This window comes from Paroedura picta, chromosome 7, assembly GCF_049243985.1.
Source record: "Paroedura picta isolate Pp20150507F chromosome 7, Ppicta_v3.0, whole genome shotgun sequence".
Classification (NCBI taxonomy): Eukaryota; Metazoa; Chordata; class Lepidosauria; order Squamata; family Gekkonidae; genus Paroedura; species Paroedura picta.
The window spans coordinates 60762644-60780222 of record NC_135375.1 but is presented as its reverse complement, the minus strand read 5'-3'; the positions used below and the strand labels follow the sequence as shown (position 1 = coordinate 60780222).

Here is a 17579-nt window from a genome sequence, read left to right as displayed (position 1 = left end):
TATTTCCATGCATCTGATTTGACACAATGAAAACGTCTTTTGCCCTAGCTATGATATCATATGCACAAATCTGCACCACCAGAATATGATAGGACTTTCAATCATAAAACAATCTGTAGAATGCAACAAAAAAAGAAGAAGGCATTATTCCGGTCTTAGTTAAGTCAAAGTTCTTCCAGAAGTCTTGGGCTTTCTCTGGCCTCATTGCAAGGGGAGGGTATTGCAGGGCCTGAGGGAATCAGTCAAAAGCTGAACACACAATTCTTCACCAATTTTACCTCAGACACTGCAGGAAGGTGCTACCCACTGATCTCAGGGTTTGATCAAGTTGATAAAGAGGAAAAAGATCATTCAGACCAAAAAGCTTAGAGCTTTAAACATCATGAACAAAACCTTTAAATTAATTCAGAAACAAATTAGAGGACATTGTACTCCAGCTGGTATATTTTGCAATGCTTGAAAGCTTCCGAACTATCTTTATTCGTTTTTATTACAATCCAAGTCCCTCAAAAATAGCTCATAGTTCCCTATTTCAATTGATATGCTGCCCCTCCCTTACAAAGTGGGGCTCAGAGCAGTTCACAGCACTATAAAGCAGAGGTAATAAATATATTTAATACATTATTATTATTATTATTATTATTATTATTATTATTATTTCAATTTTTATTTCCCGCCACTCCCAGAGCTGGCTCGTGGCGGGTTACAATAGACCATTAAAAAACCCAATAAAACCCCATTAAAAATTAAAACAGGACATAAAATTACAACATCAGGAAGAAACACGGCAGTCTAAAACAACTATCCATCCATCCATCCCATGAACATCCCCAAAGGGTAGGTATCGAGAGGGAACCATAACCCAATACCAATAGGCGATCCTAGTGTACTGCTGCCTTTAATACTGGGGGGGGGGGGGGAACCAGAGTTTCCTCTCAAACCTCAACCATAAACCTGGCAGAAAAGCTACTATTTGCCATAGTTATACATATGTTTCACAATAGGCAAACAGTGCACCCTGGAGCCAATTCAGATTAAAAAAAAACAACTTCAGAGGGAAGGTTGAAGCCCCTTCTCAATATGCATCATGGTCCCTATCCGTATTAGGCACTGTCATACCTGGGAAGCATGGAACTTACAGCACACATGGGATCCAAAGTCCCAGTCATGGCCACAAAGACTTTTTCACTTGTGAACTAGGCCTGATGAAGCCCTGACACCTAATGACTTTGATCATTTAGCGGAAGACATTAGGGACAGAATCTGAGTCTTTCTGTATGTAAAGCATGTCTTTTACCACTAAGAGCATATTCACATGGCTTTATTGCAGGCTTTCTCAACTAGGCTTTCATGAAACCCTGAGATTTCTTGATGGTCCTGAAAGAGTTTCCCAAATGGGGAGAGTTAATTAATTTTATATATCTTTTAAATTTGTTAAACATTTATTGGGTGATATGGCCATATATGGTCAGGTTGACTCACCCACCCCTCCCCAAATGGCCAATGATGGGCCTGGAGGGGGTGGAAAGGGGAGGGGCTCTAGGTGGGCACATATACTGATGCTTCCCAACCATATTCTGCATGATCCTACCACTTCTAGGGTTTCTCAAAGCCTGAAGAATGTTTCAGGGGTTTCGCAATGGTAAAAAAGTTGAGAAAGGCTGTAATAGAGTGACAGATTTATGTTGGGATACCAGAGTTTACATCCCTTCTTACCATAAAATTAATTCAGTGGTTCTGGTTCTGCCTAATATGCCTCATAAGATTGTCATGAGAAAAGAAGCAGGGCAGTCCTCTGTTTGTGGCCTCCTTGTAGAAGAAGAAAACAAGCAAAATAGTTGGTTTTTGTTTTTTAAAAAAATAATGGTTGATATGCAATGGCAGTGAAGAATACAACTGACTTGAGCTTTCTGCTATCTGTACTTCTCTGTCCCTTTCAGTATGATTGAGATGTCCAGTAGTAACTTTCCCACTGGAGGATGTGAGCAAGTTAGATTTTGCATGTGACAGAGAAGTATAAGGAAGTACAAGTCAGCTGTATGTTCTGTCCCCAATTGCCACTTAATCACATGGAAAATGGTTCCAGTCAACCCACAGAATGAACAAACAACTGAGAGGCTGAGATGTTGTCCCAATATAGCTGATCCCATTTATTGTTTTCACCTTGTTGCTTAACAAGGGCATATCTCTCGAGTAAAATGCATTGAGGAGCTAATGCTAATCTTTAATGATAGAGTTTGATGCTTTCCAGAAAATACTTAGTAAGAATCAATCCCTACAGTGTGATGATTTGGTTTGTTTGCCTCCCCCAGTTCATTAGAGTTTTGTTTGGGCCTTTGGCAAAGCTGACTGTCAGCACTGTGCCACTTCGTTCTTTTAAAAAACATTGCTTTTAAATAACTGGGTCGTTGATTGGATAATTGCTCAAGTTAGTCTGGTCTGATGGCTCAAATGCTGCTGGGCCCAGAGGCATTGTGTCAGATCCCCAGTCTCCTGCGGGGTCACTGAGAAACCTGAGAAAGGCTGACTGACCTTAAAGGGCTGTAACAACTTATCTATTTGTGCTCCTCATCTATCCCAGCCTTGCACCTCAGTGGCGATCCAGAGCAGTTTCCATCCTTCTCCTCTCCTCCATTTTATCCTGTGAGGTAGGTAAGGCTGAGAGCATATGACTGGCCCAGGTCCACCCAGCACGTTTCATGGCAGAGTTAGGATTTGTTTCTGGGTCTCCCAGATCTCTAACAATTACACCACTCATAATAGCAAGACTGGTAAGGAATTTATATGCTAAAAATGTGTTAGGCAGATTATCTGTAATAATTACCAAAGCCTTGATAACCATGAAGAGCCTCTTGTGGCGCAGAGTGGTAAGGCAGCCGTCTGAAAGCTTTGCCCATGAGGCTGGGAGTTCGTTTCCAGCAGCCGGCTCAAGGTTGACTCAGCCTTCCATCCTTCCGAGGTCGGTAAAATGAGTACCCAGCTTGCTGGGGGGTAAACGGTCATGACTGGGGAAGGCACTGGCAAACCACCCCGTATTGAGTCTGCCATGAAAACGCTAGAGGGCGTCACCCCAAGGGTCAGACATGACTCGGTGCTTGCACAGGGGATACCTTTAGCTTTACTTTACTGATAGCCATGAAGGATATTTGAGAAGTTCTTACTTAGATTATTACAGAAAAAGTATGTGATGTTTTCACCAAATATTGCAACATAAAGTTTTACACATATATATATAGGAGAGTATAAAACTCAGTTCCATTTTAAAAAATGTTGCAAGATGGTGTTTTATATGCAACACAGATTCCTAAGAGGTCAGTGTACATTTTAGAGTTCCACTGCACGGCTGTGAGTCAGTACATTTTATTTTAGGCTCTTCTTTAAATAGCTCAAAGCTGTTTGCAATTAATTTCCTGATCAATCGTAAGATGTCTAGGGCTGCAGCACAAAGATCTACACTTCAAAGGGCTCTTAAGATTCCATTGTAAATAAATGATAACAAAAACAGTAATGGCAAGTCTCAGTTTATAAAATGTGCTCATACACACGTAGACACACGCAGAGGCACCACGCAAACAGGCAACATGCATCAGTAGAATTATATTTTATTCTATACTTTAAGTGAATTGCCAGCTTGACAATTATAAAACACTTTACTCATTTGTCAAACACATCCCCAAGAGCATCACAGAGATTAATTCAGTCAGTTTGTTTTACTCATCTTCCAGCAGCCCTTGCACACACAATTTTTCACCATATATTTTTCACCATATAATTCTGCTTGGAAGGTATATCAGAAATCCTCCAAGAGAGCTATCAAAATTATCTGTGGACAGAGTGATCAACAATATGATTTCCAGGGCTTCACTTGTGTTACCTGGTGATCTGGCTTCTCTTTTACATGTCATTCACCTGCTCCTTTATCCTAAATGTGTTTCATCAAATGCAATTGTTCTGTTTAGCCTACTGCTCTAATGTGACCCGTTATAAGGGTTCACTCTGATGTGGACCTTGTTTACCTTTGTCTAATCCTCACTGGATTGTTACTTGTTTAGGTTTACATTTCAGCATGTCTCTTGTCTAGCTTTCATCTCACCACTTGTAGATAAGTTCCTGACAAATACCCTTGGCTAAAAATATGGCAAGGTTTTTGTGGATAAAATTCAGAAATCCACTGGATAATTCCAGCTGCTACTGTTGTGTGAAATTAATTTGAGATTTTAACTGTTTTGGAGGACATATTACCAAGAATACACTAGGACTTCTTTATTTTTAAAAAAATCACATTAATATCATATGACAAATAATCCATCATGGCAATGGCTAAATAAGGACATTTTAAAACATATATACAATTTCAAATGCTGTAATAGGCATTATTAATGTATATGGTGCTTTACAAAGTGTTATATGCCAAAAATGAAAGGTTCATTTTCAAAGAAGCTCACAGCCAAAATTTCAACAGACCACAGAAACAAAGCATGATGAAAAGTTCCTGTTAATTTGTTTTTCCAGTTACTTAAAAAATTACATCTGCATCACTCACTATTTATAATGTTTTTCTTTAGGTCATGTTTTCATATTGCTCTGTTGTTGTTGCTTCCTATATGCAGGTAGTTCTTTAGTAATGATTTTAACATGAATACAAGGGTAGGTTCATATTGAATGAGGTAGGCCTTTAGATATTCACAGATCATTTATTCTTTGTGAGGAGCAGGAAAGGGCACCCTCAGTTTTCATGCTGACTTGATTCTCTTGGCTGTAAGAAGACGTTGGTTCAGGAGCATTTGTAGTTTTGTATACTATACATTACATATATTGTAGTATGCAATTTAAAATCTAACTCTCTAGACTTAGGACAGGAAACCAAACTCAACACAGCTTATCACTAGTGGGGATGCATACATTCTTAAGTGGAAATGGACGGGGTCTCTTTTAATTACTCCTTTTCACAACTTGAAATCTGCCATTAACCACTAACCTTAATATTTTTATTCCCTCCCCCCTTTTTTGTGAATGGGAATTGAACCCAAAGAACTGATGAATTCTGTTTGTTTTGCCAGCAAGACTCTTGAATTGACTAAACATCTTCATTAAGTTGCATATTTGTTGGATATCTTCATGAGGCTGTTTACTAATTTACTTTTAATTTACTCTCTCCTTATACAGGTACTCTGATGATTTCTATTTCATTGTCTGAGGAAGTATGCATGAAAATGAAAGCTCACACCTTGAATAAAACTTTATTGGTTTTAAAGGTACCATTGGACTCAAATTTTGTTCATCTTAAATTTGCAACTACAGTTATATTTGTTGGAACCCTGCCAACAATATTGTGGCTTTATATTATAAACACAATATTTTTGTGGGGGTTTTTTTCATCATGTTTATTCCGACCTACCATCCTTTGTATGATCCCCAGGATTATGCAAAATTTGAAAAATACCAACTGGGTTTGTAAATTCCTGGAGATGTCAGGTTGAGTGGAATTTGGGGAGGGGAGGGAGATGGGGGGGGAGTGAGAATGTGATTCATAGACTTCACCCTCCAAAGTTGCCATTTTCTCCAGGGGAACTAATCCCTGTAATCTAGGGATCAATAATTCCAGTTGATCTCCAGACCACACCTGGAGGCTGGCAATCCTATTCCACATTGAACAACTGCAGTGCTATTTTATGTATTGAAGTAATCTGCAAATTCATTCAATCATAAAGCAATCTGTAGAATACAATAAAAAAGAAGACCCCACCATGGCCTTAGTTAAGTAAAGGTTCTTCCAGAAGATAAATATCTTGAGTTTTCTCTGGCCCCATTTCCAAGGGAAGGGAATTCATTTTGAGAAGATCCACTAAACACTCCAAGCTGGTGTATTTTGTAATGCCTGAAAGCTCCCAAACCATATTTATTCATTTTTTATTACAAGCCAAGCCAAGATCAGTCAGACTGTTCTCAAAGGCAAACAGGCAGACATAACTGTAGTTATATCAGTTTTCTACAAGAACTGATAAAGCTTCATTTTTTTGATCCCTGTTCATTCCCTGACTTAATCCAAGTCCCAGTTCAGAACTTCTATCACTCTCTGGATTTAGATGGAAAGGAGAGAAAGAGCATGTCATTCATATATGGGTGATACTGGGATCGAAATCTCCAGATGATCAGAAAAGCCTTCTTACTTGAGACTATGCCCTATAACACTGAAGGTGGAAACACAGAGACAACCACATCATATGACCTTATATCAGAAAAAGCATATGTAAGAGAAGGGAGTCCTAGAGATATTGTTGCCGCACATCTTTTACAGTGTTAATCAATGTAATTGATTTAAAATCAGAGGCACATCCCTCTGGCAGCTTGTTCCTACTAACAATCTGCCAATGCCTTCTACACCACCTGCATTTTCTATTCAGTCTGCAATGGCAGCTCCATGTACAGTATATTATGGTAGTCTAGTCTGGATTCCATTAAATCGTGAACAAACATATCTAAGAAAAGTCACTGTTGGCACAAGCTACCAAGCTGCTGAAAAACATTCCTATACGTTGCTCCACCTGGCTATCTAAGAACAGTGATGGATTCACCAAAACTCCCAGGCTGAGAATTTGGGATTTGAGGGAAGTGCTATCCTATCTAACGAAAGCACTCATGTTCCTGGGATGGTTTTGTTGTCAACACCAATAAACTGGTGAGACATCCATTCTCCACTCACACAGAGTGCCCACCAACCTCCAAACCTCTGTCTTGGGTTCATTTGTCACATTCACCACCTTTCTTGTCTCTTTAAAAATCTGTTTCCCCCAGCTCTAAGCTACTCACCAGTCTCACTCAATCAGACATCCTCTTCTCCCTCTCAGCTCCCCTGCTGCCAACTCCCAGCTGCTCTCCTAACTGCTGTTTTCCAATTGTCCACTCATCAATTTGTCACTGGTCACTCTTATGGAGAGGTAGAACCTAACCTGTCATGCCTAGACTAAGTTTTAGGTGTCTTGCTTCCATTCAATCGATCATTCCCCAGTATTTGATGGAAACCAAAGATAGATGTCATCCATATTTTGATGATAATGGAACCCAATTTCTTGACAACTTCTTTTACTAGTTTAATGCAAATCTTAAGTAGCACAGAGATAAGGGGTAATCCTGAGGATCCTCACATCAGACCACAGCAGAAAGAATATAGCCACTACAGAGTAGGCCAACCACTCCAGCAAGGTGGTCCAGAAGGATATCATGGTCAGTGCTGGAAGCCACTAAGAAGTTCAAAAAACCCAATAATGGCATATTTCACTTGCCCATCTTGGGGTGAGCTATCCACCAAAGCAGCGAAAGCAGTTTTCAACTAAAGCAGTCTGAAACCAAAACTTGAAAACTGAATGCATATAAAGAGCCATTATTTCCATGAATATCTGCAGTTGAGTGATCCTATTTGCTTGAGCACCTTTACCCAAGAACAAGAAATGAAAAACTAGCCTGAGGATGTCCAGGCTGGAAGACTCCAAGGGAAGAATATTTAACCACTGTATCACTAGAAACTCTTAAGATTAGATGTATACAAATGGGGGATCCACAATATCCATGTGGTGGGAATCCCATTCTGTCCCATTTACCACTTGCTTGCCACCTGCTTGTCAGCCCAGCCCAGTGACTTGCAGCACCCCCACTTCCATCTGCCTGATTAATGCTGCAGTGTTATCTTGCTTGGATTTCACTGTAAATGTACTACACAGCCTACCCAAAGAAGCTAATGAAATAAATAAAAAAATAATTGTTAAAGTCAACAGCTGGCTTGAAAGCCAAAGTGTGTATGCTAAAATACTAGAAAATTGTTTTGTTGCCATTCAACTCACCAATCCTGTCATTCTCAGTATCCTTAAAGCTGTGCGAATAAATGAAGCATTTAAAGGAATGGTGACCATTGTGTAGGTATCACATCTAGTTAACATACTCTTTATAAAAAATTAGATAATATGCTCCTGTTGGTTTTCAGAAGATGCCTATCACTATCAGTAGTAATGATGAGAAATGCTCAGCTGCTCTTCAGCAGTAGGATGGATCCTAACATTCAACAATTACTTTTTTAAAAAATCAGATACTGTGATTTTTATTCTTCCTGCACAATATGGGGTTTTTAGCGTTTTAGTATGCAGTGTCATTCACGCCTTCATTTGAATCTGCCTTAAATATAACATGTTTCCCAACTATGTGTTGGAATTCTAAAAGCCTTAACAAAGTTCTTAACAAAGGAACATTCCAGCTTTAGTTACAAGCCTGTGCAAAGTTACATATTTATTTTCTCTCTATTTATTTATTTATTAGATCTTTTTTATCCCACTGTTCCTTTATCATACTCAAACTAGGCTACTTGTACATAAGGACCATTGAGATCAGCAAGCTCAATGCATACCTAATTCAGTGTAGGTTTAAGTGTTTAAAAATATTTTAGCCATAATCTTTACTGATATTAGCAGAAGAAAGAGAGAAATAAAGTAGAATGCTAATACTTAAAGAAAAATACTTCTATTGTTTTGCCTTTCAGTTATTTACATGTTATACATGCCAAGCTAATTATCCTTTCCTTCAAATAAAGATTTGTTTTATAGAGAATCCAAACCTTTAACCTCAATCTGGTTTTGGACATCTAGCTGTACTAATTAACAATTGGGGGGTTCTCTATGGAATTGCACAGTGTATACAGCCAGTGTAATCAGGCATATACAGCCAGTGTAATCAGACTTTTGAGATATAGATAGCAATACACATGCCTCTTGTGGCACAGAGTGGTAAGGCAGCGGACATGCAGTCTGAAAGCTCTGCCCATGAGGCTGGGAGTTCAATCCCAGCAGCAGGATCAAGGTTGACTCAGCCTTCCATCCTTCCGAGATCGGTAAAATGAGTAGCCAGCTTCCTGGGGGGTAAATGGTAATGACTGGGGAAGGCACTGGCAAACCACCTCGTACTGAGTCTGCCATGAAAATGCTAGAGGGCTTCACCCCAAGGGTCAGACATGACTCGGTGCTTGCACAGGGGATACCTTTACTTTTACCTTTACCTTTACACATATAGATGTGCAACTTCAAGCACAGTGATTATCTGTGCAGCCTTCCTATCTCTCTGTATGTGTCCAAAGTGCTGTCGAATTGTGGCAGCCCCATAGGATTTTTAAGATAAGACATGATGAGAGGTGCTTTGCTATTGCCTGCCTCTGTGTAGTGACCTTGGATTTCCTTGCTGGTTTCCCATCCAAATACTAACCAAGGTCAATCTTCCTTAGCTTGCAAGATCTGATGAGATTGGGCTAGCCTGGGCCATCCAGGTCTAGTATCATTTTTAGATCAACGTATATTTTCCCACATATTATACATAGAGACTAGTGTCCAACACTGAACAAAATTCTGGATAATAAAATATTAGATTATGGCTTTTTAGACCATGTTGCTTCAGAAATATAAGCAAGCACAACTGTAACATCCAAATTATCTATTGCAATATTAAATTATAAATAATGAAAATGTCTATTTGCTTCCCATTGTTAGCACTGAGCCTTGTCAATTAATTGTAGAATAAATAATTAGACATTGGAAACAAGTCAGGATTTTCCTGTAAAACTAGAAAACCAATAATTTAAGTCATATAAAACAACTGCTCACAGAATCAATTGATCTGAAGAGCAAGAAAGATCTTCAAGTTCCGTTTCATTCTCCATCCAGCCCTATGAGCCCCACACTACAGTTACACAGGCTTATGTTCTTCTAGAAACATAACTGTAGATAACCACATAAAACACTGGGGTTATCAGTTAACTTAATACCATTCATATTCACTTCGAGTTTTTATTTAATCCGATCCTTCCACACACAAACATTCAACAATTTTGACTGCGTAAGGCACCGTTTCTAAGACCCTTCTGTATCTTGACGTAATATACTTAAAATTTGTGCCAAAGTAAATGGAAATACAACCCCCTTGCAATTAATATCAAAGCAATTATGATGTATTTTTAACCATCTGTATACTATTCCTTTTCTAACAGGCTTGTGTATGCATCTTTCCATAAAAACGAGCAAGATACAGCATCTGTATATTTAACATGTTGTCCCAGACTAAATTATTTGCAATATACATTGCAATCTAGTATCAAATTCAAAATATTACTGCTGATATCAATTCTATTTGGTTACTTTTTTTAAGGAAGAAAATATGACCAAAGATGTTGCAGAGAATGATCAGATGATTTTGTGGTGTTATTGCAATGTCCATTTTGCATGCATTCGGAGATGAGAAATCATGAATGACTAGGACTGAACTTCATATCAAATTTTGTTTTTTCTACCAGTGATTAAAATGTACCTTCTTCTTGGTAGAATCTTTTAGTTGTGGGTCAGCTAAGATACTTTACTGGTTTATACGATGTAGAATTACAGTAATTTTGATGGTTAACAATGAATGTAGCTAATGACACTGTGAATAATCAGAAGGTCCTCTAGATAGACAAAATTACCATTATAATCTTGTATTGTATGCTATGTACTGATTTGATATTTGAAATGGGGAAAAAAGTGTTTCTTAATGTGACGACAGCATTTTGTGTGGGAATGAATTCATCGCTCATTGATAATAATTCAAAAAGACTATCTATAAAAACAGATCTGACCAGAAGTTAAGTATTTGTCATTAGTAGATGAACAATGACAATATTTTTATATTTATATATGTCCACTTTGTATCACGTCTCTTTTCAATAGGCCTTTGCTGAAACTCTTACAAACAAGCTGGCTTTTTATATATTGCTGGATTGTCTGAAATTATTTATTTGCATTTCTTGTTTGTTATTTAGTAAGAAAAGGTCCATGAAGCATCGCCTAATTCTCTTGTTGTCTCATTGGCTTCTGTGCATATAAAGCAGAGAGCATTGCCCTTTCCAACTATAGTAGCAAATCTAAAATGGCTTGAATTCTTAAAGTCAGTGTGTGTACTTGAATCCTACAATAACCACATATAATGAAAACAAAAGCCATCCTAATGTATTCATGAGTGATAGCACCTCAGTAATAAAATATAGGTATTAGTCAAGTTTCTGGATTTGGTAGATCAAAGCAATTTTTGCGGGCAGCATTTCTTTCTTGACCAGACTACTGACTGGTGAGATAATAGCAGAGAATAGTTACTCTAAAGTCCATCCTCAAATTACTTGTCTGTTTAACTGTCAAGTAGTACTTAGCTTGTAAGCTAAAGCAGCAGCAATGATCTCATTTCATTTTACATGCAATGGTCAGTTTGATATTAAGGAGGGTGGGATTCAGCTTATACTAATATTATTCTTAACAAAACCCCTTGTTGTAATTATCATCCTTAAACAATCACCATGGCCCATTACACACACTGCAGATATTCAGAGGAGTAAGCCTTGACTTTGAATTCTGTGTCTGCTTTACATACCATTCTTTTTGCTATATTTATTCTGCAGCTAAAATTAAAAAGCCACACTTTTCTAACTCAGGGTAGGATGCTACTTGTGACATGTGAGGTGTGGTGTCCAATTTTTTTTTAAATTAATACAATCGTCCTATTACAGCTGGGCAGTAGGTGCAAGTTCCTTCCATTCAAATCCTCATGGCTGATGTTTTGTGCATGCATTTAGCATTAGATCGTTGAATGAAAGGGAAGAGAAGGGAATGCAGGCAAAGGAAAAAAAATCAGTGTTGAAACTGACCTGACTGTTTTTTTTTAACTAACAAGCAATTGAGAGGCCCCACTTTGCATATTGCCCAGCACAAAAGGTTTTTATGCTGTGTTATCAGCCACTGAGAAAAATGAGAGTTACACAATCTCATAATATATGGAAACACATTGCATGTATAGAATGTATGGTAGACACTGATATTGCACTGACACCGATACTGATATTGCAAGCTGAGATCATTGGCAACTTGTATGTGTGAGAGTATATGTACCTGTGCAGTTGGCTACAACTCTACCATGCTTTGCATTGGGATACAATTTGTATAGGGGAGGAAGCCTATGGCAGAAACTCTGGAGACTTTTTTTAGTCTTGTACCACTAAATTGAAAAAAATTGGGGAGGGGGGTGCTGATGCCCTAGTGCCGCTGCACAGTAATGCTAATTTACTGCCCTTCCTTCCAAATTGGCATGGTTTTCTTTGTGATTCTCTAATTTGATTCTGCACGTTGGTCATGATCTTGGCAGTTTTTTAGAATCTGCCCTGTGCGGATTGCATTCTGTTCTCCAAAAGTATCGTTTCTTAAGTTTGGCAGTTTGCAGAAGGTCCATGTGGCTCAGCTGCCATTTTAATGCTAAGCTTCTGAAGATTGCCAAAATGGTGTCCCCCCTCCCCCCAACTTTGCTCACTAAAGCATTTATGTTTTCAACGCTTTAGGTGCTTCTCCCTCTTTATATCTTATGTCATTTTCATTCAATACTGACAATCACCCCCCCCCCCTTGTTTGCATGCAGCACTGAAATCCCCCTTTTTCTTGTACTGGAGATGTTACTGTTTGGCTCCTCTCTGATCCCCCTTTCAAGTCAATACCAGAAGTGAACTTAACCTCATACAGCTCCTTTTGAACACTCCCCCATTATTTTATTCAGTGATCTGAGACTAGTGATAGTCTCATATTGCTAGACTAAAAAAACAACAACTCACTTGTAAAAAATGATTTAAAAAAAAAGAGGGAAATAGATCTTATACACCATTAAGAAGGGAAGAATGCTGGAAGGTGCATAGTAGCTGGAACAACTTCAATGTTGGCAAGGGAGTGACCTTCAATGGGCAACTAAAAGGATGGGGGAAATCAAAGGGCTGTACACTTTTGAATTACCTTTGCATTGGAAGTGAAACAAGGGAAAAATCAACACAAAAGCACACTCAGAAAACCCGAGGATACAGTGACCGGAAAGTGAACTAGGCACAGAAAAGAGGAAAATCAATGCAGATTGACAAAGAAAACCCAATGGACATGCATGGTGAAAGTTATGGGAAATACCCGTGCATGATAGGCCTATATCTTACAGCTGCATATAACCAAGGCAGTCTTTTAAGACAGAAGGACAGATATTTAAATGAACGAAGCAAGGGGACTTGCTCTAACTGCAGGTTCAAAATGGATCCTGTTGCATGATTTGAAACACTGTAACATTTAGCATAAAGCTTATTTTGTATATATTAAAATTTATTTTAAAAATTTTGTTCTATTAGTTAGACTTTATTATTATCCACAATTCAATGTTTCAGCCAGGTACTCTGTATACACGTGGGAATCTCTCTCCTGTCAGGGAAGCTATCAGATTTATCTGTAAGCCTTACATTATACCTTGTTCAGAACATACTTTAAGAGCCTTCAAATGTGTCAGCCACATTGACCTAGAAACATGCAAATTTGTTGTGGTTGTTGCTCTACAACTAGACTATCCGTGTGCTGAAAGAAATGCCGTTAAAGTAGTTGAATGTCTGTTATGTAAAACAAGACTGCATTTTGCCCGCATCGCTCAGAGACTGATATTTCATGTTTGCAAAATAAGGCAAATACTGCAAGCTGTGGCTTTTGCCCAACACACATTTGAAAATAAAGACATGCACGTAAATACAGATTCCACCAGAGGTACTTGAAGCTTTAAATATGTTAAAGGATAAGCACAGGATCACTCCACATAAAAGTGTTACTCTCGTGTATTATAGGCAGCACCATACACACTAGAAACTGATCTGTACAATAGATGTGCAATTTTCCAAGGAGGGGACAGAGCCTTTTTTAAAAAGAAATATTCCTTTCCTATTGCTTTAAATCATATTCACTGCTATCAAGTCAGCATGCACTTTCCATAATTAAAACAAATTAACCTGGTTTTCTGACTATGTCTTTCTGGAATTAGCATTCCTCCCCAAACTCCCAGAAATAGTGTGCAAAAGAGGTCCTTTCAGTCTCTTTACCCTGCTGCTGAAACAAGCAAAGATTTCCCATTGATTAAAAAAAGAGAATGGAAAGAAAGCAGACCAACCTTCACAATGTACGTCACTCCGGGTCCCAGTATCTTCTCATTCGAATGCAGCCACCCTTGGGAGACTTTGTTGGCCACATTGCTTCCTTGATGCCAGTCTTCCCCTCCCAGGTGCATGTCTTCTGGGCAGCTTTTTTTCCCTGTACTCATCTTGTTCTTGTCCTGCTGAGAAGACGGAGCGGCAGAGGCAAGGTTACATGTGTTGTCTGAAGCATCGGCTGCCAAGCTACCCTGCAACTTGGAGACAGCAAGCTCCTTCACCGCAGAGGAAAGGTTTTTGCGACCCAAAAGGCTGCCTGTGTTGGAGAGTTTCAAGTGGGACACTTTGTGCATAAGAGTGCAAAGGGTTGTGGGTCCATCCTGGTCCTTCTGCAGAACCTCAGGCAAGACCAGGTATGGCGACGGTGCCGAAGCTGTCCCATCTGCTGAGATTTTGCTGTTCATGGACAAATTATGAATAAGATCATCAACTGAGGTCACCGAATCATTCCTGAAGCGGTTATACTTGGTACGCTGAAGCATGCCCTTCTATCTGGAACCGTGCATATGTTCGTGCAAATCAAGGAATTCCTGCGCTAACATAGCAGACGATTCAGAACAGCCAAAAAGGAGAGTAAGAATTTGCTTATGTGGGGGGTTTCTTTCTTTTAAAGAAAAAGATTTAGAGAAATTTTGCATAAGGATCCATGGCCAAGCTAGGTAAAGCGGTAGTTTTTCTGTGCCAGAGAAAGATCCCAGTCCTGCTCAGAGCTGCCAAGTCGCTCACAGTGAAAGCATGACTCACACAAATGAGAAGGACCCTTTTCAACAAAAGGCTCAGTGAACGCTGCAAATCACTTCCTGTAGGGGGGAAAAATCCACCCACTTACAGCACACCACCACCAATCAATTCTCAAATTTTCTTTCTCTATCTTAAACAGATAGATAATTTTCATCTCTCCTTCCTGCTTTTTTTTAAACCATATGATGCCTATGATAGCTTTAAATAACTGCATTAACTTTTCCCCCATCTGAATGACTCTTCTATTAAAACATGGTGGTTTTTTTCGCCTTATGGCTTGATTAAATATGCCATACCTAGACAGAAAACCAGTAACGTTATAATGAATGTCATTCCTGCAAATATCAGCACACAAATCACTGAAAAGGTTTTCAGATAACCATACTCCATAGTAGCATTACAAATGCAATGGTGGGTGTTAAATCTATAAATAAAGAATCTGAAATCTATTTTGATAGTGCTTTCTCTTGGAGGATGTTTCACGCCATTATTATTCCACTGTTGGGTCGTTTTTGTTTTTTTGAAAAACTAAGACAAGTCTGTTCTTCTCCCTCTTCCTCCCCCCACCCCCTGCTTCAATAAGGTTTTTTAAGATGCTGCATTATGAGAAGCACTTATGGTTAAAGGAAAATTCTACCTGCTCTCTGGCAGTGATAAGGGGCTTATCCCTTTGTGGCCAGTCAGACCCTTTCAGTCTGACTGGCCACAGCACAAGACACCTTCATTTGCCCTAGAAATGATTAATTTAAAGTTGAAAATCTCTCACGACAGAAGCCTGTTTCACATTTTGCAGAAATGTCCTGGTATTTCTTGTTTTAAAAAATGAAAATGAAAAATACTGGTGGTGATAATACAAACTTAGCAGCCCTAATTTGAAAAGGCAGCAAACGGACATAATAAAAATTTTAAGATTCCATCTATTTGTTGTAAGCATGCAAAATCTAACATTAGCCGTGAATTATACCCTGGTGACTGAGCTGCAGCTACACTGAAAATCATTACTCTAACTATGCTGAGAGAAATGGATCAGCATGATGGCACTGCAACTTTTTCAAAACCAAAGCATCAAACTGCAACATACAAATCAATCAATTACCCAAAGGGTAGCCTGCGCTGCCTCCCCTCCTAAAGGCTAGAGTACATAAAATGCAATCACACAAAAGCATCTTTCAATGCAGGTATTTAATGAGAATAATTGATGATACATAAATGAAGGCAGCACCTCTGGTCCCAGCAGTGATGAATGGAAATGTCCTATTCATTGTAAGAGCGGGTTTCTAGTGATCTGCAGAGTAGCCTTTCATCATACTGCAAACCTGCTACAGTCTCCGCACTGCATTCATTTTTTTTCTTTCCTTCTGCTACCCTAGCAACAGCAAATATACATAGTATAGATCATTTCTGGTCTTGTGTTCAATAACAAGCCGAAATCTCTGCCATTCAGAAATGATTTCCTTCATTAGAAGCAGATTAAAAAAAAAAAACGGGAAAATGTGAATGGAATTCTGTATGTGTGAATGAAAGAGCTGGCTAGCATACCAGCATTTCTGTGAATGAAGCAGGGCCTTGCAGCCTCTGCCAGGCAATCCCTTGGACGCTAACTATCTCAGCCAATGAAAAGCAGCCTGGATGACTCATTCAACAAAGGCTTGCTAAATAGTGGAAGGTTCCATTTCATACAGAGGGAGAGTTTCTTTAAAAAGAAAAAAACTACACAAAAAACAACTGCTGAGAATGAATACATGATTGCAAAATAAATAATGCACACCTTTCCTGATGTTTTTACTCAGAGAGGTTTTGAGATAATGTGCAAGAGCTTTTTGCATGCTGCTGTGTTTCTTGTACTCCCTCCCATGGAATGTATTCCTGCAGTTGGTTTGTGCATCCTGATGATCAGAACGTGATCAGGCATACCTTGAGGTCTCTGAATTCACAATGCCAGGTACAGTGGGAACAAACCTGTCCTTGCACGGTGCACTGAAAGAACAGGGAACAAAGGTTCCACCCATGTCTCAGCACAGCAGAAACCTGCAAGATCAGTTTAACCCAGTAGTCTACTGGAACAGTGCAGGTGTGGCAGCCCCTTTTCTGGCAGACCATGACTGTGACAAGGCAAAGAACGGGTCACAAGGAAGGATAGGCTGGCCAGATCGAGCCTGTGGCTTGTTAATCACACACCAACAGGGAAGGAAATCTTCTCCCACAAGGAGGGATAGTGCAGAGGGCATCCGACTGCTTCCAACAAGTTTCTGTTTTGGTTTATATTTCTTCCCCCCTTCCTATGGGACAAGATCCTTTGTCTTTACAGGGGCTAATGAGCAATTGTCTAGCCACTGCCAGAACAAAGGACAATGACTATCAGACAATGGCTGATTCCACACAGGTGATTGTCCCAGGTTTAAGACTGTTGAGAAGTAGGTTTTTGTACTGCTTCATCACAGCATTGTGGTGCATTTGACACCTCCCAGGGTTTCCCTGCTTTTTACCTGACCTTTGGATTTAGATTTGGAGAAAGATTGCAGGAAAATCTACATCTGACGGAGGAAAGATTGGATTTTTCCAGTTCTGCTCACGTGGCAGCCATTTCCCCATGCCTTGTTCCCACCTTGATAAAGGAATGTTTTTGCATATCCTCATAACAATCTAATTGAAATATAATCTTCTAAATCAAAATATAAATTGAAACAAAATAATCTGGGTATGAGGTTCCCTAAATTTTCAGCTTGCATGTTTTTTTTAAGTCTCTAACCTCTTTTATTGTGGAGACATAAGGGGACATAAGGGGAAGGAATAT

General features: G+C 39.1%; 1 protein-coding gene across 4 annotated transcripts in view; it reads right to left on the bottom strand.

Annotated features, from left to right (window-relative positions):
- Positions 1–16336, bottom strand: part of SHC3 (SHC adaptor protein 3) — a 46157-nt gene extending 29821 nt beyond the window's left edge. The window contains exons 1-2 of one of the 4 annotated variants that reach the window (XM_077344512.1): positions 16008–16336; positions 14005–14169 (exon numbers count right to left, since the gene is read on the bottom strand). In XM_077344512.1, coding sequence (XP_077200627.1) covers positions 14005–14154 — 150 coding nt within the window. In that variant the 5' untranslated portion in view covers positions 14155–14169; positions 16008–16336. Of the gene's footprint in view, positions 1–14004; positions 14802–16007 lie in introns of those variants that run through there. The other 3 variants (XM_077344511.1, XM_077344510.1, XM_077344509.1) reach the window with 3 other exon arrangements.
- Between the last annotated feature and the right edge of the window lie 1243 nt (positions 16337–17579).